We start from the raw sequence: 25927 nt of genomic DNA, 5'->3' as shown, positions 1-25927 counted from the left end.
CATTGAGTTGGTGATGCCATCCAACCATCTCATCCTCTGTCGTCCCCTTCTCCTCCCACCTTCGATCTTTCCCAGCATCATTTCAAATGAGTCAGCTCTTCGCATGAGGTGGCCAAAGTATTGGAGTTTCAGCTTCAGCATCAGTCCTTCCAATGAATATTCAGGACTGATCTCCTTTAGGATGGACTGGTTGGATCTCCTTTCAGTCCAAGGGACTGTCAAGAGTCTTCTCCAACACCACAGTTCAAAAGTATCAATTCTTCAGCACTCAGCTTTCTTTATAGTCCAACTCTCAAACCCATACATTACTACTGGAAAAACATTAGCCTTGACTAGACAGACCTTTGTTGGCAAAGTAATGCCTCTGCTTTTTAATATGCTGTCTAAGGTGGTCATAACTTTTCTTCCAAGGAGTAAGTGTCTTTTAATTTCATGGCTGAAGTCACCATCTGCAGTGATTTTGGAGCATTCATGTGACCACATTGCTGATTTCCTAGTCAACTGTTGCCTCCTTCTGTTCAGTTTGAGAGGGAACTGGAGACTGGGTTCTATAAACACAGATGGAAGAAAGCTCTTAAATGGTGACTCTCAATTAAGATGGTACTGTTCTCTAGAGGGTATTTTGGAAATGTGTGTGGTTGTTTGTGTGGGATGCTAGAGGCCTTTATCCAACCAAATGCTGGCATCTTGCCGTGCAGAGAACAGGTCAGCAAAACAAAAAAATTGTCCTACATATGACTCTCCAATGGCCCAAGGGATGTAGCAGTTGGCAGTAGGCAAAAAAATAATTCACTCTCCCAGCAGGATAAATTTCTCCTTACCATCAGGAGGAGTCAGGGCTGCAGGGAGCAGGGAGAATACATGTAGAAACCGAGGGCTCACAGCCTGAGAAGGCCATGCCAACAAGGGGCTCAGGCTCCCCCTATGTCTTCCCTTAGATTAGCAGAAGTGCTATTAACATCTAAGGCCAGGAGCAGTCTAGAATGAGTAACAAAGAAGGGAGATTATGATGATCAGATGGGGCCCCTAGAACAGCTGTAGTGGGGACCTAACTCTTCTTTCACAAGCTTCTCCAGAAAAAGAGATCAACCAGAATCCTGAAAACATTGATTAAAGAATGGCGTGAAGTTATTATACAGCAAGTGGATAAGCAGGCCGAGGGGTGACCTGCATGGATGCCGCGTGATGCTGCCCACATTCCCGCTTGAGGACCACTTACTCACCCATCTGCTGGGATTGTGTCCTCTGAGAGCTCACAGCAGAGCCCTCTCACAGGCCTTGTTCTCAGCGGAAGCAGCTGCAACACCCGAGTTCACACCTCTCTGGAAATAATTCATACTGAAAACTAGATGATATGCCTATGGCCTCAATTCAGGACTGCTCTAATGGGTCACCCTGTTAACAAGTCCAAGCTTGTACCTCTCATTGCATGCATGCTAAGTCACTTCCAACTCTCTGCAACCCTATGGACTGTAGGTTTCTCTGTCCGTGGGCTTCTCCAGGCAAGAATATGGATTGGGTTGCCATGCCTTCCTCCAAGGGATCTTCCTGACCCAGGGATTGAACCCACATCTCTTAGGTCTCCTACATTGGCAAGCGGGTTCTTTACCACTAGTGCCACCTCATGTGTGTGTGTGTTAGTTGCTTAGTTGTGTCCAACTCTTTGCGACTCCATGGACTGTAGCTGCCAGGTTCCTCTGTCCATGAAATTCTCCAGGCAAGACTACTGGAGTGGGTTGCCATTTCTTTCTCCAAGGGAACTTCCCGACTCAGGGATTGAACCTGGTTCTCCTGCATTGCAGGCAGATTCTTTACCATCTGAGCCACCACAGAGATACCAGAAAGCCACCTCATGACAGACCAATAAATCGAGAGAGGAGTTATGGAGGCAAGGAATAGCTATTTCATTGGAAAAGCCATAAGACTGAGAAGATGGCAGGTTAGCATCCCAAAGAACCATCTTCCCAAAGGGGAGGGTGTAAAGTTCTGGTTCCAGCCAGAGTCAGGAGAGATTGTGTTAATTTCTTCCTTCCTGCAGTCATTCACAGGTGAACCTGGTCAGGATGTTTCCTATGAGCTGAACAAAGGTATTTCATGTTAACTCTCATTACCTGGGAGCCAGGGTTCCCAGCGATGAGCCATTATGTATAATTTAACTTATAGGTAACATTCCTTTAGTGATTAACTCATTATAGAATTGAGGCTCTTCCCTATTACAACACAATCTTAGCCTGGTATCTCCCCTTGGTTTGGCTGAACTCTCATTGTAGTTCCCCTTCTCCCTTGGCCAACCCCACTTCCTTCCCTGACCAGAGCTGTTCCTGTGCTTCCCTCTGTGAGCCACCTGCACACAAATCTCCATCTCAGTTTGTTTCCCAGAGAACCCAAATGATGACAGCTCACATTTAGAGATAAGAAGGTAACCACCAGAAAAACAGTTTACAAAGTTGAAAGTGGTTTTCTCTAGGGAGAGGAATAGGGCCAAGACAAGGTGAGTCAGGAGACGGTTGTATGTACTCTTCTGTGCTCTTCCTTCGTCCGTAACGTGCATATATTACTTCCACAATTAATTTTTTCATTTAAAAATTTTTAAAGAATTTGATGCTGTCATCCTCCTGTTTTAAACTCTTCGATCACTTCCCATTACCCTTAAAATAATCCTTAAGAATCTTTTGGGATGAATTGGGAGAGTAGCATTGATATATATACACTATTGTATGTAAAATACATAGCTAGTGGGAAGCTGCTGTAGAGCACAGGGCAGCCTGGCACTCTGTGATGACCTAGAGGGGTGGGATGGGAGGTGGGAGGGAGGCCCCAGAGGGAGGGGATGTATGTATACATATAGCTGATTCACTTAGTTGTACGGCAGAAACTAACACAATATTGTAAGCGATCATCCTCCAGTTAAAAATTTTTTAAAAAAGAATCTTTAACAAGGCTTGCAAATCCCTCTCCATCTGGCCCCTGCCAAGTTTCCAGTTCCATTTCTTACCTCTGCTACTTGCCTTTCTGAGTTTCCGGTTTCTTGAATGGGTCTCTCTTCCTCATCCCCAGGCCCCAGACATGCTGCTCCCTCTTGTCTGGAATACTTTCCTTGTCCTCCCCCATTCCTGGTTCACTCCAGGCCTCCAGCAGGTTTCAGCTTAGATGCCGCCCTCAGAAGGGAGACCTTCCCTACCCCCAGACTACATTAGGCCTTCCTTCTATCACTCCCACAGCCCCTGTATTTCCTCTTTCTCAGCATCAATCTCCTGAAATAATCAGCTTAAGTCCACATTTCCTTTCATCCTCCATGAGGACTATCTATCTTGTGACTGTTCTATTACTAGCACCCAGCACATACTATACCAAGTAGATATCAAATATTTACTAATTCAATGAATATCACCAAAATATTTTTGAGGACCCCAACTCTGTAATCTGTGACAACTTAGATAACCTATCTGAGCCTCAGTTTACTCAAGCATAAAATGAGGATGAAAACCATACCTGTCTTAGAGGGTCATTTTTCGCTTGTGTTGAGGCCACACCCTAACCCTAATGTCTACCTTGTTGTTGTTTAGTTGATAAGTCACATCCGACCCTTGGCGACCCCATGGACTATAGCTGGCCAGGCTCCTCTGTCCATGGGAATTCCCAGGCAAGAATACTAGAATGGGTTGCCAATTCTTTCTTCAAGAGTTCTTTCCAACCCAGGGATGGAACCCACATCTTCTGTATTGGCAAGCAGATTCTTTACCACTAAGCCATCAGGGAAACCCTGATATCTACTCCAGAAGTTTGTTTTTTGTTTGTTTGTGTTTGTTTGCTTTGGGGCCATGCCACTCAGGATGTGGAATCTTAGCTCCTGACCAGGGATCTATCCTGTGCCCCTGTATTGGGAGTACAGAGTCTTAACCACTGGACTGCCAAGGAAGTCCTTAGAGAACTGTTGGTTAAAGCTCTTAGCACAGTGCCTAGCACCATAACCATTTGATTGATGCATACTCAAAAATTAAGAAAGACCATAACCAATCTCAAAGAAAGGCAATGCCAAAGAATGCTCAAACTACCGCACAATTGCACTCCTCTCACACACTAGTAAAGTAATGCTCAAAATTCTCCAAGCCAGGCTTCAGCAATATGTGAACCGTGAACTTCCAGATGTTCAAGCTGGTTTTAGAAAAGGCAGAGGAACCAGAGATCAAATTGCCAACATCTCTGGATCATGGAAAAAGCAAGACAGTTCCAGAGAAACATCTATTTCTGCTTTATTGACTATGCCAAAGCCTTTGACTGTGTGGATCACAATAAACTGTGGGAAATCCTGAAAGAGATGGGAATACCAGACCACCTGACCTGCCTCTTGAGAAATTTGTATGCAGGTCAGAAAGCAACAGTTCGAACTGGACATGGAACAACAGACTGGTTCCAAATAGGAAAAGGAGTACGTCAAGGCTGTATATTGTCACCTGCTTATCTAACTTTTATGCAGAGTACATAATGAGAAACGCTGGGCTGGAAGAAACACAAGCTGGAATCAAGATTGCTGGGAGAAATATCAATAACCTCAGATATGCAGATGACACCACCCTTATGGCAGAAAGTGAAGAGGAACTCAAAAGCCTCTTGATGAAAGTGAAAGAGGAGAGTAGAAAAGTTGGCTTAAAGCTCAACATTCAGAAAACGAAGATCATGGCATCCGGTCCCATCACTTTATGGGAAATAGATGGGGGAACAGTGGAAACAGTGTCAGACTTAATTTTTCTGGGCTCCAAAATCACTGCAGATGGTGACTGCAGCCATGAAATTAAAAGACGCTTACTCCTTGGAAGGAAAGTTATGACCAACCTAGATAGCATATTCAAAAGCAGAGACATTACTTTGCCAACAAAGGTCCGTCTAGTCAAGGCTATGGTTTTTCCTGTGGTCATGTATGGATGTGAGAGCTGGACTGTGAAGAAGGCTGAGCGCCAAAGAATGGATGCTTTTGAACTGTGGTGTTGGAGAAGACTCTTGAGAGTCCCTTGGACTGCAAGGAGATCCAACCAGTCCATTCTGAAGGAGATCAGCCCTGGGATTTCTTTGGAAGGAATGATGCTAAAGCTGAAACTCCAGTACTTTGGCCACCTCATGTGAAGAGTTGACTCATTGGAAAAGACTCTGATGCTGGGAGGGATTGGGGGCAAGAGGAGAAGGGGACGACAGAGGATGAGATGGCTGGATGGCATCACTGACACGATGGACGTGAGTCTGAGTGAACTCCGAGAGTTGGTGCTGGACAGGGAGGCCTGGCATGCTGCGATTCATGGGGTCGCAAAGAGTCGGACATGACTGAGCGACTGATCTGATCTGATCTGATAACCGTTTATACTCACATCAGCAGATTCTAAGACTGTCACTCTTTACCCTTTCCAATGCTGAATATTACATTTAAAAAATATTTTTGTAAATATTACAGGCAAAAAAAGAATGGCATCTCATGGTTTTAAATCAACATATATTTTCAAACCAACAACCTTGGCCCAAGCCACGTATGCCATAAAGAAAGCAACTCTTTGGTGCTCCTCTCTCTTCCTGTAACAGCTTGTGTGGTGAGGAGGGGTATCTGAGAAGGGAGCCCCCAGTGTGCCAAGGCCTGGGCAGCTGAGTTGCAGGTATTTTTTCACAGCACCTCAGGTCTCCCTCATCCAATGGGAGGACACGGGGCCCAACTCTCCCCAGCCAACCCAGGTGGCTGCCTCCGTCTCAAACGTAGAACCCTTCAGGCCCAGAGGCCCCTTCACACTTCCTGTGTGGGGTTCAGAAACCCGCCTCCCCTCCCAGCCGTAGGTGCCTGCTTCGGAAAATGGTGAGTCTCTCTCTTACAAAACCCCCTTTTTCATCCCAGCATTGGGAGCAATGGCCCCAGGGTCCTCAACTCCAGCAGGGGTTTTGAAAAAGTCCTCTGGTTTCTTTTTCAGAAGTTGTGAGCCAACTGGCCTCCGCCATCTTAGGTAGAGTGAGCGTCCAGTGAGGGAAGGATGCAGTCGGGGAATCTCTGGCGAGCTCTGGGACTCTGCCTCTTATTAGGTGAGTAGGATGGAATGAAAAGATGGGTGTTTCTCCAGACCATGGAAGGCTCACTGCCTAACCTGGTACTGCCCAGGGTATCAAGGAGCCTCATTTTCTAGAAAATGTAAGGAAATGTTTGTGCAGTGTTAGCACAGGGAATGAGGGCTAGGCTAGTGTGTTCCCAGAAGACCTTTCAGAGAACAGCTAAAGGAAAGCAGTTGAGGTGATCATATCTACCGAAAGCAAGGAGATCTTTGTGCCTCCCTTGTGAACTAACACAAAGGAGATTAGAGGAGTTAGCCTTCACTGTTTATTGCGAGGAGAATAGATAGTTGATCCCAAACTCTGCACCAACTATACAGCAAGCTTAGTATCTGAGACAATGAAGCACTTCATAATTTCCAGTCCTTTTCAGTTGACCAAGTGCTTTCGATTACTTTAGTCCTGTTGGAAGGAAGGTGGAATATAAATTGATAAGTAACTAAGAGGCTTTCCATAGCTCATATCAGACAAAGATTTTTTTTCTTTTAAGGTTGCTGTAGTAAACAGCACTCAGTAAGAGTGCCAGATACCATGCTACAAAAAGGTCTTTACCTGTGTTAACTAATTTAATCTTTACCTCCACCTTAGAAGGTAAACGTTATATGTATCCTGTTTCAGTGGTCCCCAGCCTTTTTGGCACCAGGGACCAGTCTCGTAGAAGACGATTTTGCCACGGACTGGGGTGGGGGGTTCATTTCAGGATGTTTCAAGCACACCCCATTTATTGTGCAGTTTGTTTCTAATCTAATGCTGCCACTGATCTGACGAAGGTACCCATCTGTGGCCCAGAGGCTGGGGACCTCCGCCCTATTTTACAGATGTGAAAAACTAGTACTCAAAGAAGTTCAATAGCTTGTTTAAAACCACAGTTAGTAAGTGCTGAAGCTGATCTGGGAACTCAGAACTGCCTACAACCCGCGCTCTTAATGATGGCACGATGTGAGGCCAAATAGCTCATGAGGGTTTTATTTTAGAAATCTAGAAAACACTATCACAGCTGGGGCTTGCATCTCAGAGCTATAGCCATGGCGTCTCCACTTCCTGCTTCATCTTGGGTTTCTCTAGCTTGAGCGTGCACACGAGTCACCGGGGAATCTTGTTAAATTTCAACTTCTGCTTCAGTGGGTCTGGAGTGGGGCTGCCCTTCTGCCTTTATAATGAGCTCTCTGGCTCATTTGTCTCCTACCAGGGAACATGTGGAGTGTCAAGGGGCAGAGTGTGATTCCTCAAGGCATTGGGTTACAGCCCCATAGTATATACTGTGCTCTGCAGAGGGAGAGAGAGGGAATACCAAAGACCCAACCACCCCTAGAGGTTTGGCCTCATGAGAATGTGCCCAGGCTGCTCTGGTTATGGTGAGTGGGAGGGGTGTTTCATCCAATATACAGGCTGTTGATAAAATAGGTACACATGAAACTTGAAGGCGATGTCAGGGAAACTGGTCATTACAGAGAATCCGGATTACTGCTGAGTGCAGGGACTCTGGAGGACCCAGTGGAAATATGATCGGACTCTTCAATGCACAGGCGCTAGCTAGCTAATGAGTAATTGGTTTCAAGTATTCTCATCTCTGTCTCAAGTAGAAAACAAATGGAAAAACCGAACTATCAGACTAGCAGGAGTCAGAGACGGAACAAGAATCTCAATCTTTGCACCTAACCCAGAGCTTGTTTTTCTTCCACAGTCAAGAGATTTCTTTTTAAAATGGAGGCTCAGCTGCAAAACTCTCCCGCTATTTCTCCGTCTCCCCAGAAGCACCCCTCAACATTTTCTAACATCTGTTTGTCAAATGCTGTGTGTTCATGTTTAACGCTAGGTGCTTCCTTCTTCTGTCTCATCCCAAACGGACCAGAAACCCCGGGTCGGTACCCAGAAGTCCATATCACTCACTGGGTATAGGCTTAACTGTGATCCAGAAATGGGTGGGAAGGACCGCAGATGCTCAGAAATGGTCAGACTAGACTATAGAACTTTCTCTGCTTGGAATTTCAGTCACTCACAACATTTACTAACTCTTTTCTTCTTATTTATTTTCTAGTTGGTGCTTGGGCACAAGGTGAGTTATGCTTTTTCTTTCCTTGTTATCAAATCAGCCCATCTGTTTTATATTTATGAATGTTTTCACTAGACCTCCTACAGAGACCAATAAAAGGGGTTTCTCTCATCTTCTCCTTTGCCTTTTCGCCATAAGTCTAGGGATAGTTCTAGCCAAGAGGAGGAATACAACAGAGATCATAGGAAATAATGAGTGTTAACTATTCAGAAGAAAAGAATTGAGCCAACTAAAACAATGCCAAGTTTTTGTTTCCTATTTGATGTGAGTTTTTTTGTGGAGGATTTGTGGCTTGAATGCATGCCTAGAGATGCACTAAATAGGCCTCTGGGGCAGCATTTGAGTCCACATTCAGTATTACATGTCCAGGGACTTCCCAGTGGTCTAATGGTTAAGACTCTGCACTTCCAGTGTGTGGGGGGCATAGGTTCCATTCCTGGTCAGGGCAATAAGATTCCACATGCTGTGGGGTATGACCAAAAGTAAAAAAAAAAAAAAGAAGAAGAATGACACGTCCAAATACTCTGAAAGTGTGTGTGTGTGCATGTGTGTTCATGTGTGCACATGCATATGAGTGTGCCTGGCCTGGACTTACCTCCTCAGTCATAGCAGAGAGGCAGGAATATCCCAGTATTGGAAGGCTTTCTCTTCAGTCAGCTCCTCCAAATTGAGTGAACCAATTTTGTGTTAAAAGGCAGGCACTGGGCCAGTCTCCATTACGTAGCCTTAATCTGCCTAAATTGTAGTGTCCTTAGAATCCTTTTTAAAAAATATATCATGGAGAATGTGTTAATGTTACCTTACTGACAGATGGGATATGTTGAGAGCCCTGATAAACTCCAGAAAAACTAATCTCTTCTGCATGCTATTGGTCATTTGGGGTTGGTTTTTGTTTATCGTTTAATTTATGCCCAATACAGACCTTCCTTTTTTGCTAGCTTTATTGGAATACAGTTGACATATAACATGGTATAAGTTTAAGGGGTACAATGTAATAATTTTATGCTTGCCTGCTAAGTCACTTCAGTCATGTCCAACTCTTTGCAACGCTAAGGACTGTAGCCTGCCAGGCTCCTCTATCCATGGGATTCTCCAGGCAAGAATTCTGGAGTGGGTTGCCATTTCCTCCTCAAGGGGATCTTCCTGACCCAGGAACAGAACCCATATCTCTATGTGTTCTGTATTGGCAGGTGGGTTCTTTACCACTAGTGCCAATTGTATTTTTAATTTTATAAATATATTTTTATACTTATGTATCGAATAGACATTATATTCAAAATGATTACTTAGGACCCTTTTTTTATAACTAATTAGCCACCAGGTTTTTTTTAATGTAGAATATGAAAGAGTTTTTCCATATGCAGCCATGGAAAATTTAAATGTCCATTGTTTTCTGAAGATTGAGGGAAGAGTCCTAACCCAAGGTGGAAGGGTCTGATCTTATTAGCTGATAGAAGTGTTCCGAATAGTTTCTTTTTCAGATTCAGAAGAAATTGGTAAGAGGATTTTCGCTCTGTACAACTTCCTTTCAAATGTGGATCAAAATGATCATGACATGTCACAGTAATAAATACTAAGAGCCAGAACCATTAGAGAGAAAATATAATTATCTTTCAATAGAATCTGTATGAGATGTGCCTATGTTTGTTGCTAACTGTCAGGTCCGATTACAGCTGAGTGATGTGTATTCCTGAGCATCCATTCAGGAAAGAATATATATGCGGGTGTGGGTTGGAATTTTTGTGTATATCATGAATTCATTGAAGGCCAAAACAACACCTTATTTACTTGGCCAGATACACATGGGCTTCCCAGGTGGCTCAAACGGTAAAGAAACCACCTGCAATGCAGGAGACCTGGTTTTGATCCCTGGGTCAGGAAGATTCCCCTGGAGAAGGGCATGGTAACCCACTCCAGTATTCTTGCCTGGAGAATCCCATGGACAGAGGAGCCCAGTGGGCTACAGTCCATGGGATCACAGAGTCAGACACGACTGAGCCACTAACACTTTACTTTTACTTCTAATACACATGGTAGGTGCTCAATGTGTGTGTGTGTGTGTGTGTGTGTGTGTGTGTGTGAACAGGTGCTCAATACCTGTTTTTTAAATGAATAAATGATCATGCATATGACTGCATCACTAGTTCCTTCCCCCTCAAGAAGCTGAAGGTCTTTGGAATTCCCTGGAAGTCCAGCAGTTAGAACTTCATACTTTCACTGTTGAGGGCCTGGGTTCAATCCCTGGTCAAGGAACTAAGATCCCACAAGCCACATGGTTCGGCAAAAAAAAAAAAAAAAAGAAAGCTGATGGTCTTATTTGAAAGATAAATAATTGATAATGTAGTCTGTTTCCTGCTATGAGTAAAGAGTAAAATAAAATATAAAGAGAAGAGCGGCCAACTCTACAAAGGATATAGTTGGGAAAAGCTCCCCAGGGGAGGTGATTCTTGAGTTGAGTTTTAAAGAGTAACCTTATTTATGAGGAACAATATCTCAGGCAGTGAAGAAGGTTGTGGAGTGTGAGGCTAAGAGTCTAACTCTGAAACTAGAGCATCATAGCCTGGCTCAACTTCTTACTTGCTGAGTGTCTGAATAATTTTCTTAACTTCTCTGTGCCATAGCATTATTACATGTGAAATATAAATAATAATGATACCTAGCTTGTAGAGTTGTTATGAGGATTGATTGATTTACTTAGAATATCATCTGATGGGCGGAAAGCAGTTGGTAGAGTTTAGCTATCATTATACGGGAAATATGCAGACTAAATAATAAGCATTATAGTTTACTAAGTATACATGTTCTACGTATTGCCCTTAATATTCTACCTGAATTTTGTCACATAATTCTCCTAACATCCTCACTCTACAGATAAGAAAACCAAGACTTAGAAAATAAATATATTGTCCAATCAGAGATATAAATATAAATGCATATTTATCTGATGCTGAAATTCATTTTTTTTAAAATATTTATTTGGCTACACAGGCCTTACTTGCAGTTTGTGGGATCTAGTTCCCTGACCAGGGGTCTAACCCAGCCCCCTGCACAGGGAGCACAGAGTCTTAGCCACTGGACCACCAGGAAAGTCCCTGAAACTCATTCTTTTAATCATTATGAACATGTACAAAATTTTTGTGAGCATATGTCCTGTTTCTAAGTACAGACATCTAAGGGAATTTCCTGGTGGTCCAGTGGCTAAGACTCTGTGCTTCCACTGCAGGGACCATGGGTTCGATCCCTGGTTGAGGAACTGAAATCCCACATGCCATGGAGCACAGCCAAATAATAATAATAAAACAAGTGCTTCTAAGCATAGACATCTACGCCCTCGTATGAGATTGTATTGGTCTGCGCTTCACTACTGAATTTATGCCAAAAAGAGTTGTGAGCAATTTCTTTCACATTGCTTTTCCAAACAAACATACCATGCAGAGTGAAACTTCTATTTACTTCTATATTATTTTATGATTTCTAGTTTAATATTTCTAAGAAATATCAATGCTGAAAAATTATTTCCAAGTCAAAATATTACAGATGATCTACTGTCATTATACTCAACTCCCCATTATTAGTAGATAGGTAAACCTGCAGAATGACTTTACATTCCATTTGATCTCAGCTGGAGTGCTGACTAAGCAAGTGGGTCAGTACTCTGCTCTGTTCTCCATTAGCAGGACCCCCAGAAGGAAAGAAAGAAAGTAAAAAACATTTTTCTTGAGCATCTGCAATGCACCATCCATTTTCGGTTTCATAATCCATTTAGTTCTCACAAATACCTTGTGAGGTAGATGTTTTATCTGTTTCCCAGATGAAGAAACTGAAGCTCAGAGAAGTTAAATGATTTTCCCTTGGTCACACAGCCTAAAGCAGATCTGGGATTCAAACATAGGGTTTCTGACTCAGTCCAGCGTTCTGTCCCCATAGCACACTGTAGCAAAACACCCCCAACAGAGAGAGCGGTACCTCTGAGCGTCACGCTCTGCTCTTCCAACTGTTATATATTCAGGCTCAAGCATAGCCCAGTGCTGCCTAGGGTCCCAGCCACAGGTCTTCCAGGAAACCAGGGTCTCCCCATCCCTATTTCCTAGGGCAAAATTACCTACTCTGGGGAATTTGGCTGGATCCCCAAATTTTATTAGTGGATTTCAGTTGTCCACACCAATAGTTCCAACATATATAACTAAGAGTTGATTGCACTGAGATATAATTTAAAATACTGTCACTTTTTATTAGAAGAATTATTTCTTTAAAATGTATACAGAACTTCACATAGTTTAAGGGTAATAACATGAAAGTGGCATGGAATAAGAAGAAAGATATTTGATCTCTACTATGAGGGTTTCTGTTAGTTATAAGAAAGAACTTCTGAATAACGAAAAACAGATGAGTATAAGAATCAGTGATTCAAAGAAATGAAGGTCTTCATCTCTGAGAAGGATATGATATCCTTTTCATATCTATCTGGAATATGGCCCTTGCTAATGCAAGAGAATAAGTTTGAAGACGTCTAGAATTTTTCAGCTTTAGGATTCTAAGACTTTTTGAGCTTTACATGCTGATACATTCTCTGTTTGATACACCTGAGTTGTGTCTATGAGCATATCTCTTAGGCCAGGTACATAACTCATCTTCAAGACATGGGGCTCCCAAAAAATTCTCTGGGAATTCTTAGAGACAGTGTCTAACTCCACTCAAAATTTTTTACCCACAATTTAAACTTCAACCAAGGTTATTTTCTTACCATTCTTTCCTTTTTTCATTTTCAGATGCTGATGAACAGAAACGTAAGTTTTTCAGTCTCTTACGCCTGCCCTATCAATGATGCAGATCTGTGGTTGGGAAGAAGCACCTGATTGAGGGAGATTAACCCCAAGAACTGAGGCCCTCCCAACATTTCTAACTCCCCATTTTAGAAACATTACAAATAAGGACTTCTATAGATTTTCTTTATTTTCACCCTCTCCTTCCAAGTCCCCATGTCCATGCCTAAACTCTGAAGTCATCTTCAGGAGGTTCTCTAGGGCCCCTTCTCCTGCGTCTCTCCTCTTTCATATCCTTTAGCCAACAGAGTCGCCTTTTGACAAGAAAATCTGAGATCTAGGATGTCAGATGACTTTCTGCATTTGGTTGCTTCTTTGGCTACTAACTTGCCTTAAATGTTACTGGTTTCTCTTTTTAAATTTCCCTTCTCTTCTCTCCCATTCCCCAGCATATGAAGTCTCCATCTCTGGAAACACTGTTGAGCTGACATGCCCTAGAGAGTTTGAAGGTGAAATACATTGGAAACAAAATGATGAACAAATGAAAGGCTATACTGGGAAACAGCTGTTACTGGAAAACTTTTCAGAAATGGATAACAGTGGTTATTATCAGTGCTACATGACCGAAGGCAACAAGGAGGCCGCACACACGCTGTACCTGAAAGCAAGAGGTAATACAGGTCTTCAGAGCAAGCTCTACTAGACTCTTCAGGGAGGATATTTTAAAATCGCATTCTCAGGATTTCCCCTTACCCAACTTACAGTTCCCTGGCAACTTTGTGCTTCCCCTGTACTCAATCCAAGACTATCTGGGGCCACACATCATCAGTGTTTTCTGAAATATAGATTAAACATCAATATAGGGCTGATAGGGTAACCTTAGCACTAGATCCAAAACAACTTCCCAAGAGACAGGACTGGGTATCCTGTCTGCATTACATCCTGTCCAGAAAACATGGAACCCCAATATTAGTTTATCTGATGCTTTATCCAGACATGAATTCTTCAGGATTTGCAAAAAGGACTCAAAGCTACTCTATGAAAATGTCATAAACTAAGGCATAATCATAAACAATAATGACAGCTAACAATCAATGAATGCTTACTAAGTTTCAAGCACTATATCAAACACTTGCCTGGGCATTTCATATAATCCTCTTACCAAGTATATGGGTTCAGTGCTATTTTACTTCCATTTTATATATGAGGAAACAGAAGCTTTGCAGGTTCAACACACATTTCCGAATTCTCACAACTAGTGAGTCATGTAGCTGGGCTTTGAACCCAGGACTGTCTGACTGACTCCAGAGTCTCTACCCATGAACACCACACTTCGTTTGTTGTTATAAAGGTGCTGAAGCAGCCTGGGGGCAGAGGGAGGGGTGTCTGGCCACGGCAGGTACGTGAGTACTAAAGGTCGAGAACGAGCTTCATTTGTTCCTTCCTCATCTCCGGTGTCCTGTGTCTTCCTTTCTGGGGGATTTCTCTTCTTCTCCCCCGACCCCTGCCTCACAGTGTGTCAGAACTGCATGGAGGTGAATCTGATGGAGGTGGCCACAATCATCGTGGTTGACATCTGTGTCACTCTGGGCTTGCTGCTGCTGGTGTATTACTGGAGCAAGAGCCGAAAGGCCAAAGCCTCGCCTATGACTAGAGGAGCGGGTGCTGGCGGTAGGCCTCGGGGTAAGATCACGGAGGAGATGCCCACCAAGGAGGGGATGTCTGGCCTGGACCAGGTCAAGACAGCTTCTCTAGAACAGTCATGGTATGGCCAAGATCTTGACACAGAATGTCCCATCTCAGATTACTCAGAAACCATGGAAGGACCTTGAGCAGAGGTCACAAAATGATAAGAACTGTGTAGGGTCATCAGAGATGGGATGGAAAAAAGGCAAAGAAAAATAGCAGCTGGAGCAGAAAAAACTGAGAAGTAGAGGGGAGTTCGCCATCCTGGATTTGGGTCTCATTTTCACGAGATTGGTGTGTCCTCTTGGAAATGAATCGTTTTCCCTTCCCTCCTTTGCAGGACAAAACAAGGGGAGGCCACCCCCTGTACCCAATCCAGACTATGAGGTAATGAGGGACACAGTGGGGGAGGGGAATTTCTAGGGGAGAAAGGGACAGGTGGGACTGTCCACCTGGCCTGTCAGACACTTCAAGGCCCCTCCTTCAGGGCTCCAGGACAACCCACAATGTGCCCGCCTCTATCATGGTAGAACGCGGTCATCTCAAAGGCTGCAGGGTTCCCACAGCCACAAGCAGTGGGGGTGGCGGTGTCACTCCTCTTTCTCTGGTTTATTCATTAATTAGCTCAGGAGCAGCCATGGGGAATACCATACACACAACTCAAACACCATAAACTCGTGACTGCCATCCCACCAGCATGTACCTACCAGCTGATCTGGCAAGTAAAGAGTTACTGCCTGACACGGCAGAGAATCACCAGGACTGTTCTAATTGATCGGTGTGTATGCACCACCAATGGTTAAATATTTTGCATGTCACACCTGGAAAAACTCAACAAATATTTACTGAGCACCAGTCAAGCATGTGGCATTTACTTTTGCATGAGTGACTTCACTTAATTCTGACAAAAGCCCTAAGAAGTGGTCCTTTAGTTTCCCATTTTTGAGATGGGAAAACTAAGGTTCACAGGAGGTGACCAGATCAATTCTCTTACCAGTTGAGCCCACCTCCTGCCTCCTAGCCTAGGATCTTCCCATTGCTCTAAAGCTAATTCTGCAGAAGCCCTTCTTTCTCAGGAATGACTTCCTCCCACCCTGCTGACCACCCGCTCTCTATTCCACCTCTAGCCCATCCGGAAAGGCCAGCGGGACCTGTATGCTGGCCTGAATCAGAGAGGCGTCTGACAACTCCTGACACCATCTCCCACTGACCCAGGTCTGCCTCCTCTCCAGGCCTGCCACTCCCTGTTTGTTCCCTGGGCAAATCTTGGACCCCACAGGAGAACTGTTCCTCTGCCTTGTGGGAAGCTTCCACCCTCAGCCTTGTCCCCACAGCCTCCTTCCTGCCTTCTCTGCTGGCGCCCAGTCCAAGGATATTGCTGCCTTATTATCCTTTGAAACATCACAGCTACTCACCCCTTCACACCTGGTTGGCCTTCTTGTCAGGATATTTATTTCCATTCTTCACCCCACCCTGCCCCCATTTGTTCCTTCCCCAGTGGATATTACTATTCCCCTTGGTTCCCTCTTTCTCTTGCAGAGAAATTGCCCCATCCCTAACTATTCCACCTACCTTTCTCTGTTTCTAGCTCTCTGTTTGGAAACCCTTGGTGGGAATGGACTGGGTAAATGCTGGCAGAGGTCCTGCCCTGTTCACAGACCCCAACCCAGAGCTCGTTCTGTGCCCCCTCCCTCCCTGTCTCCACTGCAGACTCCTAGATGGTCATTTGTAGCTCCATGAATGTGCTAAATTCCTTGTCAGCTGAGAAAGAAAAGAAATAAAGTGTATTTGGCTGAAAGAGTTGCTGTCCCTCTTTTCTGGGAAGCCCTCAGGCTGTCTTGTTTCCTGAACAACACAGGTCCTCCCTACCTTTGACTGTATTCCTAGCTATGACCTCAAATGCAAGTACTACCTGTTTCCACGACTGGAACAGGCCTTACCTGAAGCTCTCTTTGAAAAGGGCATCAGGGAATAACTCAAAGAGGGGCAGGGGGTGGGGGGTGGATATAGAGAAAGGGAAGGAGGCAGAGAGGAAAGAAATGAAGATGGAAAAGAAAAAGAAGGGAGGGAGGGAAGGGAAGGAGGGAAGAGAGAAAGAAAGAAAGACAGGGAGAAAAAGAATCATTTGACTAATCCCTTTTGGAGAAAAACAGCAAGAATAACAAAGAGTGCCTGATGAATGCTCCGTTCAGAAAACGGGTGAGACAGAAATAAAGGTCTTAAAAGGCAGATGAAGGCAGCGGAAAGAAAAGAGGAGGTGAAGGGGTGTGTGTCAGCGGGTGTTGGGATGTGGGGGAGGGGAATACAGATTTCCACGCTGCCTCGAGAAGGAAGCCCCTCCGAGGAGAGGAGGAGCCGCCCGGGTGCTGGGGGAGGGGAGGGAGGAGGTGGAGGTGCGGCAGAGCAGGGATCTCTGCCTCTGCTGCGAGAAGTAGTGCAAGGCAGCCAGAAGCCGGCTGTGGTCTAGCCGCCCGGATGTGGGCTGCGCTCTGAGTGAGGGTGATGGGCGCAGAGCAGCAGGGCCCATGTGGGAGGCCTTCCTTTTCGACCTCCCAAGGCACATGCTCAGCTTGCAAAGGGCCTTCACAGGAGCACTGAGGCTCTCTCAGCCCAGTTCAAATCAGCCGGCTTTCTGCACTCAGAAAACCCTGCTGACCACAGGACTATTTAAGAGTGTGACCACGACTCAGAAAAGTCCTCTGTGGTTTGCAGACCCCCATATACTGTACACATTCAGCCTCGGTCTTGTGGCTGCTGTTTCTGTTTACTGGCCTGCGTTGAAGTTACGTCTGTCCTTGTAAGCAGCACTTAGGCTCAAAAGGAATCTCCATGACGTTGACGGTGACTAGCTGCTGATCAGCAGGCTGGTCCAAGGGTGGTAGTTCTGTCCCAGGTGCATATAATGGTGCCCACCAAGGGAGGTGTGGCTCAGCATAGTGAATGCAATAATAGCGAACATTTAGGAAGCATTTCCTCTGCTCTAGGAGAAGGCAATGGCACCCCACTCCAGTACTCTTGCCTGGAAAATCCCATGGACAGAGGAGCCTGGTAGGCTGCAGTCCATGAGGTCGCAGAGTCGAATAGGACTGAGCAGCTTCACTTTCACTTTTCACTTTCATGCATTGGAGAAGGTAATGGCAACCCACTCCAGTGTTCTTGCCTGGAGAATCCCAGGGACAGGGGAGCCTGGTGGGCTGCCGTCCATGGGGTCACACAGAGTCAGACACGACTGAACTGACTTAGCAGCAGCAGCAGCAGAAATTGTGCTTGAGGGCTTCTCTGGTGTCTCAGTGGAAAAGAATCCACCTGCCAATGTGGGAGACTTAGGTTCGATCCCTGGGTCAGGAAGATCCCCTGGAGAAGGAAATGGCAACCCACTTAGGTATTCTTGCCTGGAAAATCCCATGGACAGAAGAGCTTGACAGGCTACAGTCCATGGAGTCACGAAAGAGTTGGGCACGACTTAGTGACGAAACAACAACAACAGAAATCGTGCTTAGCACTCTATAAGAGTTACCTTGTTTCATCCTGTGACAACTGAGAAGATAGATGTTGTCTTTATTTTACAGATGAGGATATGGGGCTCAAAGAGGTGAAGTTACTCACCCAAAGTGCATAGTCAGTCAGGGACAGAGCTGGAATTAGCAACCCAGGCTGTCCAACTCCTATGCTTCCAACAGGTACCCAGTGCTGACTGTGATCATTAGAAACACTCTCCATTTTCCTGACTTAAAAATTCTGTATTGAATTGCTTAGGTATTCCTCCTATGAGCGCTTTTCTAATCATTCATGTGACAGACCAGCACTCTGCTAAGTACTAAAAGGAAACAAATGGATTCTGTTTTTAGGGAGTTTACAATTATGTAAGAGAGGCCAACTATGCAAAAAACAACAGAACAAATGTGAGTTTGCATAGGAGTACTACAGATGGTATTATCAGTGTTCCTAAGAAGTACTGGGAGAATCGAGGTGGTCGGCGAAAGCTCCACAGAGAGGGGGAGACTTGAGCTGGGTCTTGAAGGGAAGGATAGATAGAATCTGAAGACAAAAGAGAAGGCATTCCACCCACTAGGAAGAAATAGAGAACCGAAATAGCCCTTTAGCTAGTAAATAAATTGAATTAAGATTAAAACACTCAAGGATAAATCTGACCAAAAAACGTGTTCACGGGGGCTTCCCTGGTGGCTCAGTGGTAAAGAATCAGCCTGCCAATGCAGGAGACAGGGCTTCGATCCCTGATCCAGGAAGATTCCGTGTGCCTCGGAGCAACAAAGCCCGTCCACCACAACTCTTGAGCCTGTGCTTTAGAGCCCAGGAGCCGCAGCTACAGAGCCCACGTGCTGCAGCTACTGAAGTCTTCACGGCCTACAGCCTGTGCTCCTCAGCGAGAGAAGCCACTGCAACTAGAGTAGCCCCTGCTCAACATAACTAGAGAACTAGAGAAAAGCCCCTGCAGCAACAAAGAGCCAGGTCAGCCAAAAAAAATAAAATTATTTTTAAAAAGGAGATCTGCCTTCTAATTTATAAAAAAGATGTGTTCATGGATTGGAAGACTCCATATCACTAGGATATCTGTTCACACCAAACTGATCAATAAATTTGAACCAATCCCGATCAAATTCTCAGTAGGCATTCTGTAGTAACTGAGAAGCCAATTCATATGGGACTGAAAAGAGAAGAGTTAGACTACTTTCTTTAAAAATTTTATCCCAGCCATTCCACTCCTGAGTACTTATCCAATAGAAATAAGAGTGTATGTCCTTGTATGTATGACCTATATAATGACTTATATATGAATGTTCATAGAAACTTAATTGTAATAGCCAAAACAAAGAACCACTCAAAAGACAATCAAGGGGTGAATGGATAAACAGCTTGTGGTATATCCATTCAATGGAATACTACTAACATTAGAAAGGAATGAGCTATTAATAGATGCAACAAGATGATGAACCTCAAAATAATTATGCTGAATGTAAGGAGCCAGACCAAAAAGGGGTATATATTATATTATTTCACTTAACATAAAACTCTAGAAAATTGGAAACTGATCTATATGACAGAAAGCTAGTAGTTGCCTGGAGGATAAACGGCTAAGGGAAAATCTGCATGCAAAAGGTCACAAGAAAACTGTCTAGAGTGTTGAGTAGGTTCATACTTACCAAGCATGATGATGTTTCACAAATGTATACGTATGCCAAAGCTTATGAAATTTCACACTTTAAATATATGTAGTTTATTCATCGCACTTTACTTCAATAAAGCTATGTTTTAAAAGCACACAAAAAGGGAGGGAGCTGAAGGGACCCAAGTTTCCAGAAGGGCTCAGGTGAATGTCAGTGTTTCTCAACCCTGTCTTCACATTTGAATCACCTGAGGCACAATATAATCAGACTCTCTGAGGGTGGCACACAGGCATCAGGACTTCAAAAGCTCCCCAGGAGATCCAATGTCCAGCAAATGTTGAGAACTGGTGAGTAATAGAGGGGGGATGTAAGGGTATATGAGGCGCATAGGGTCAGAGGAGGTGTGCAGTGCATGGGAAGGACATGAGCATCGGTGCAGTGCAAGCCATGGAAGCCTTGCCCAGGGAGGACAGATCCTGTGTAAAAGAGGGATCTAGGGCTAGGACTGCAGCAGAGGGTATAAAGGGAAGGAATAACTCATAACCATGAATGAAGCATGTGTAAATTGGAAGTTCATTCAGTCTCTAACAAAGTCAGAGTTTGTATGTATGTCAAGGAGATAGGGAAGAATTATCCATATCTCTGGCTATGTGGTTGTTAATAATTTTCTCTTTTGGGAACCCTGGCCTAAGAAACCCCCGCTCTCATTAAACTGCCCTGAAGTTCCTTGAATTACTCTTATACAGAGAATAGAAAGAGGGTTTCCCACCCATGGTAGACAGGAAAGGGCATAAAGGACACAAAAGAAGAAGTGGCTTCAATTCTTCCCTAAACCAGAGAGTCTTTGAATTGGAGCTGCTTCAGAATTACCTGGGGACCCAAGCATGTTCCCAAGTGGGACCCAAGTGTGTATTTTTGATTTTTTTTCAAGTTGTGCTTACAATTTTTTTTTTTTTGGCTTTGCAGTATGCAGGATCTTAGTTCCCAGCCAGGGATTGAACCCAGGCCCCCTGCATTGGAAGTGCAGAATCTTAACCACTGGACTGCCAGGGAAGTCACTGTATTTTTAAAACAAATCCCAAAGTTTCAGAACAACTACTAACCCAATGGCTAAAGATGACATCTATTGAAAATATCCCAATTCCCCACCCAGTCTCAGACTCCAGCTTTCCAAGTGGGTGGAAAAAGATCACATGTTTTAACTGATGAAGAGTTTCTGATGCCAGTTTATTATGCAGAAGGCAAGGTGGAGCAGGGACAGGTTCTGGGGAAAGAAAACAGAATGGTACCTTCTATACAGGGAAATGGGTACTAAAGAGGCCTTGACTGAAACTTCCTCATAGTTGGTAGCCACAGGTCCACATGGGGTCATAAAGCCCCTTAGCAGAAGTGGGACTTTGTCATACACATTCTCAGAGCCTTGATTAGGAGTGATTCTCCAGGGCCCTCGATGTCTCTGCTACCTCTGCTTGTGATGTCATGGAAACTTCTATGTGGCCTGTGTGTACATAAAGACAGCAGCCTGTCCTCGCCTGTGGTGAGGAAGTCAAAGCTGTAGAAGGATTGTAACAGGGGACTAGAGCCAAGAGAGTGCAGCAGGGCTGGTCCTGCATCCAGGGAGCCCACCAGTGGGACAGAAACACCAGTGGGTCAGGATATGGTGAGAGGTCACCCATCACACAGTCCATGGGGGGGCAGAGGACGCAAGTCATGAAGGAAGGACACAGGTGGGCAGTGAGGGCAAGGGCCCAGCCAGGTCAGGGCCACTCCCTCACGGCATGCCCAGGAACCTTCAAAAATCCAGGCGCCTGCTAAGCAGAGGAGGACATCTTTCTTGGCTGAGCAAGGAGAGAAGGTCCAGTTGATAACTGATGGGCCTAGAAGCCACCAGCATCAGGTTCATTTGTTCCGAGCCCACTTATCACCAAGACGACTGTACTGAGCATCATTGCGCTCTCGAAGGGGCTAAGAGATGAGAAGGGGGAACAGGGAGGCAGGGTCAGAACTCTCCCATGGGGAATCCCAGCAGACCCCAGAGATGAGAGCTCATGGGACTCCCCAGTGATGAATTCCCCACTAGGACCTTCTCTCTCTCTCTCTCTCTCTCTCTCTTTCTCTCACACACACACACACACACACACACACGTTAAACTTAGTGTCAGGCTCTCCATCCCCACTCACTCCTACCCCCATTCTCATCTTTCTCCCCTCAGGGCTCACCTGATAGAGTTGGTCATTCCCCATCAGAGCTTGAGTGTCAGCAGCTAGAAGAACCAGAGAAAAAGGGTCAGCAAAAGCCAAAGAGGTGGCACAGGGAGGCCCATGAATGCTGCCGGGGGACTGCAGCTACAAACACCCTCAGAAGTCTGCATGAGCTTTGTGGGTACCCAAGTGCTGTCAGTAACCAGTTGTAGAAATCCTTAGGAGATTGCAATGGTGACGCCCAGATGAGGCACAACCCAATGCCAGCCCCATTCCTTAGCAGGTATACACACAACATATACATGCCACAACATATACATGCTCGGTCCCTTCCACCTACCCCTGGAGAATCTTCCAGTCTCATGTCCAGCAAAGCAGTAGACACCCAAAGCAAGGAGCACAGTGGCAATGATGTCGGTGATGATCATGCCTGCCAGGGTGGCTGTGTCCAGCTCCACACAGTTCTGGCACACTGTGGGGGAAGGGAGGCCAGAAGAGAAGGGGAGGGTCTTCAAGATCAGGGAACCATGCCTCTTAGGGCAGCCCTAGGAGCTCTCATGTCAAGACCCAAACTTGGAAAAAGAGCCTTGCTCCATCCACTTTTAACCTTCAGTCCAAGAAGTAGTCTCAGGTTTGTAGGAACTTTAAAAAGGCAGTAGGCCAACCACGCTCCAGACCAAGCCCCTACTGCTTGGGTCACAAGACTACTATTGCTCTTTTACCATTAAGCTCTTTCCCACTCAAGGCTTCAAAATCTGGTTCATATCCTTACAAGAGCAAGCCAGTTTGTTGAGAGCACAGATGGGTACACTGGAGCTCCCTCCAGCAAGGAAGTTCCCATGTCCAGAAGCCCCCACTTATTCCACCCCCAAAGGATCCTGGAAGCACATACTTCGATAGTATACTTGCAGAATAAGTTGTTGGGTGTTTTCACCACACTGATACATTCCTCTTGGGTCCTGGATACGTTTTCCTAAGTCCCGAGTTTTATTATTGCCTGACACCTCTTGTCCTTCTGTTCCTTGTAGCAATGTGATGCTGGAATTGCATTCCAACATTACTTTGTCCTCAGGTTCCAGCACTTTTAGAATGCGGGGATTCACTAAGAAAAAAAAAAAAAAAAAAAACCACGACTGGAGCCAGCTCTTTAGTCTGCACCAGACCACTGTTCTGCTGAGGCTCATTACTTAAGAAGGACCACTATCCAAGTCTAGAACAGTTCGAGGTTTCTGCTGAGAGAGACGGAAGTCACAAGAGAAAGGCTTCAGCAGGCACCCCACAAACTGCCGAGGCCAAGAAGGACACAGAGGGGGGTGGTAGGGAGGTCCAAGAGGGAGGGGACATATATATGCATATAGGTGATTCTCTTCATCGTACAACAGAAACTAAGACAGCATTGTAAAGAAATTATCCTCCATTTAAAAAAAGAGAGAAGGACATGATGTAATCCAAACAGAGGACAGGCCCTGATGAACACAGAGCAAAAAAGGAAATCATGGAGTTGGGTTAATCCAAAACCTTCATGGAAATGTGTTCAGATCATTGAATAGAAGTAGCAAGGGAGCCCAGAATGCTAAAACACCCAAGAGATATTGAAAGGCAGAAGAATGGTTCTCAATTGGAGATGTCCACATTATTTTTCTCTAAGAAAACTTCTAATTCTACTTCCCAGTCACCTGCCACACTCCAACATCAACTTCTCATATTCTTTCCCTCCTCCTCACTCATGGTCAACCACTGCCCAGAGAATGGTACTACCAAAGCCTTTCCCAGGGCCAGTGATGGCTGGGGATAGGAGCGAAGCTAATATGAATTACCACTCCAGTGGTCCAAAAGGGGACCTAAGGCAAATCCCATGTAAAGATTTTTAGTTGTTCTATCTATGCCTGGGGGAGAGGGTCAGAAAAAAATTTTTTTTATTGAATCCTTTCTTGGGGCTCCACACAAGTCAAGTCTTGTGGGGAGTTTAAGGGCTGGATGTATGCACAGCATCTTTTTAGGACCGCTGAATTGCTATGACTGAGAATATCTCCACAGCCCACAGAGGCACTGGAATGTGTATCTCCAATCCCAGGGAAAAGTGGAATCTACATTGTCCCTGAGATTCATAGTCAGTTACCAATTTGGATAGAAGAGCATCTTTTAGAAAATCCCCCACAGAGCCATTCCTTGTGCCTGTCAAGAAAGCATGCATATATTCTCAGGGAGACACACGAACATCAGATGTTCCACATCATACACTCATGTCTTCCTTGGGGATCCATTTCCAGTGGAAATCCTGGATCTCCCAAAGAAGCTGACTACTAAGGTAACCACTCATCCCGGTTTGCCTGGAACTGAGGGAATTCCTGGAACATCAGACTATCAGTTTTAAAACCATGCAAACTGGGCTGAGTGCATCATGCTATCACCCCAAATCTGCCCTCACTCCTGCTCAGCCGCAATTAAACTTCTCTCTTATAGCATTCCCCTGAGTGCTGGGCCATGGCCCCAGGTGGTGATGTATGGTGTCCACATGACCTGGAGTCCTGGACCCCGGAGGCTATCTACCCTAGACGGAACAAAGCTCCCAGTACCAGCCCTAGGCTCAGGTGCACATCTGCTACAAAACTTCCTATAGACCTCTGGCCTGAGGTCTTCAGAGAGACATTGAAGGCCAAGATGCCGCCCTAGTTAGTCAGTCAAAGCCAAAAGAGCCTGTGCTTCCCAGACCCTGTGTTACATCCCAACACGGCCCTCCTTGACAACACCGGAGTACTGAGGCGCTTTCGAATGGACCTCATTCCAGGTGGTAATGTCCCTCTCAGGTCCCTTCCCCACGATGCCCCGGTGCACTCGGAGAAGCCTTACCTTGGGAGAGAAGGGCAGCCAGTATCAGGCAAGAGAGAAACCTGCTGTGCTCCATCTCCCAGCAGAATTCATCCAGGAGACAGACACAGGTCACAGACTATCAGCCGGGGTTAAAGCCGCCTTTCCCCAACTGACTCATGGGTACCCGGAAAAAGTAAAGGGTGGGGGAGGAACTAGAAAACGCCTATTTCTCTGTCTGCTCTTGGTGACAGGAGCGGCTGGGGTAGAGGTAGGCTGGGGGTGGGGTAGGAAAGAAGCAGCTGCAAATCACTCTCTCTCAGAGTATGGAGTGTGGGGGTGGGGTAGAAGCTGGAAGCGGAGGCTATGGAAAAGGATGCTGGGACTTCTAGGAAGTAGAAGGAGATTCAGGGTGTCCTTTCTTGAGTTGCTGACGAAAAATAAGAAACTAAGTTCCTGCCGTCTATGGGGTCGCACAGAGTCGGACACGACTGAAGCGACTTAGCAGCAGCAGCAGCAGCAAGTTCCTGTCAGCAACATCATTACATTTACTCACCATCTGAAAACTGCCACTTCTCAAAACCCTTGAAAGAAGATGTGAATCCCATTCTATAAGCCAGACCAGCTAGGTTTCTTCCTTTTCTGGTCTTTCTTGGGACCCTGCCCAAGCTCCTTCTTGGGCCTCCTGAGGTACCAGACTAAGTAGCTTCTTATCAGTGGGAGGTTGGCCTTTGGGGCCCCCTAATGAGAGATTTGCATTCTGGCTCCAATACTGTCTACCTGCTGCATCTGCGCCAGTCACAGAATTCTCCAGAGACTAATTCCCTCAGTATCATGAAAAGAATTCAAACAGAATCTTTTATTGTGCCTGACACTTCATAGGACTTCCCTGTAGCTCAAACTGTAAAGAATCTGCCTGCAATGCAGGAGGCCTGGGTTCGATCCCTGGGTCGGGAAGATCCTCCGGAGAAGGGAATGGCAATCCATTCCAGTATTCTTGCTTGGAGAACCTCATAGACAGAGAAGCATGGAGGACAACAGTTCGTGGGGTTGCAAAGAGTCGGACATGACTGAGCAACTAACACTTAATACTGACACTTCACATGTGCTAAGTAAGAGTTATTAATAACAATATGATTGGGACTTCCCTTATGGTCCAGTGGCTAAGACTCCCAATGCAGGGGCCCTGGGTTCGGTCCCTGGTCAGGAAA

At 45.3% G+C, this 25927-nt stretch overlaps 2 protein-coding genes across 2 annotated transcripts; one reads left to right on the top strand and one right to left on the bottom strand.

The window, feature by feature from the left end:
- Positions 1-5720: 5720 nt before the first annotated feature.
- CD3E (CD3 epsilon subunit of T-cell receptor complex) lies at positions 5721-16383 on the top strand. The gene is made up of 8 exons (XM_005897154.3): positions 5721-5833; positions 5946-6054; positions 8117-8134; positions 12901-12918; positions 13344-13565; positions 14410-14577; positions 14921-14967; positions 15708-16383. Exons 2-8 carry the CDS (start codon positions 6006-6008, stop codon positions 15762-15764), a joined length of 579 nt encoding a protein of 192 aa, XP_005897216.1. The 5' UTR covers positions 5721-5833; positions 5946-6005; the 3' UTR covers positions 15765-16383.
- A 4531-nt stretch (positions 16384-20914) lies between these two features.
- CD3D (CD3 delta subunit of T-cell receptor complex) lies at positions 20915-24918 on the bottom strand. Its single transcript, XM_005897153.3, has 5 exons — positions 24759-24918; positions 22801-23010; positions 22249-22380; positions 21927-21970; positions 20915-21671 (listed from the first exon to the last, which is right to left on the bottom strand). The coding sequence occupies exons 1-5, from the start codon at positions 24811-24813 to the stop codon at positions 21606-21608; spliced, it is 507 nt and encodes a 168-aa protein (XP_005897215.1). The 5' UTR covers positions 24814-24918; the 3' UTR covers positions 20915-21605.
- Positions 24919-25927: the final 1009 nt, after the last annotated feature.

Source organism: Bos mutus, chromosome 15, assembly GCF_027580195.1.
Source record: "Bos mutus isolate GX-2022 chromosome 15, NWIPB_WYAK_1.1, whole genome shotgun sequence".
Lineage (NCBI taxonomy): Eukaryota > Metazoa > Chordata > Mammalia > Artiodactyla > Bovidae > Bos > Bos mutus.
This window is presented reverse-complemented; position numbering and strand designations above follow the sequence as displayed.

What these genes read in the sequence shown, in the direction of transcription:
- CD3D (XM_005897153.3), bottom strand. Translation starts at nt 24,813, where the DNA reads ATGGAGCACAGCAGGTTTCTCTCTTGCCTGATACTGGCTGCCCTTCTC. An exon ending in GGCTGCCCTTCTCTCCCAAG is followed by an intron (nt 23,011 to 24,758) that starts GTAAGGCTTCTC and finishes TTTTTTTCTTAG; the next exon opens with TGAATCCCCGCATTCTAAAA. An exon ending in TCTGCAAGTATACTATCGAA is followed by an intron (nt 22,381 to 22,800) that starts GTATGTGCTTCC and finishes CTTCCCCCACAG; the next exon opens with TGTGCCAGAACTGTGTGGAG.
- CD3E (XM_005897154.3), top strand. Translation starts at nt 6,006, where the DNA reads ATGCAGTCGGGGAATCTCTGGCGAGCTCTGGGACTCTGCCTCTTATTA. An exon ending in GCTGTACCTGAAAGCAAGAG is followed by an intron (nt 13,566 to 14,409) that starts GTAATACAGGTC and finishes CCTGCCTCACAG; the next exon opens with TGTGTCAGAACTGCATGGAG. An exon ending in TACCCAATCCAGACTATGAG is followed by an intron (nt 14,968 to 15,707) that starts GTAATGAGGGAC and finishes TTCCACCTCTAG; the next exon opens with CCCATCCGGAAAGGCCAGCG.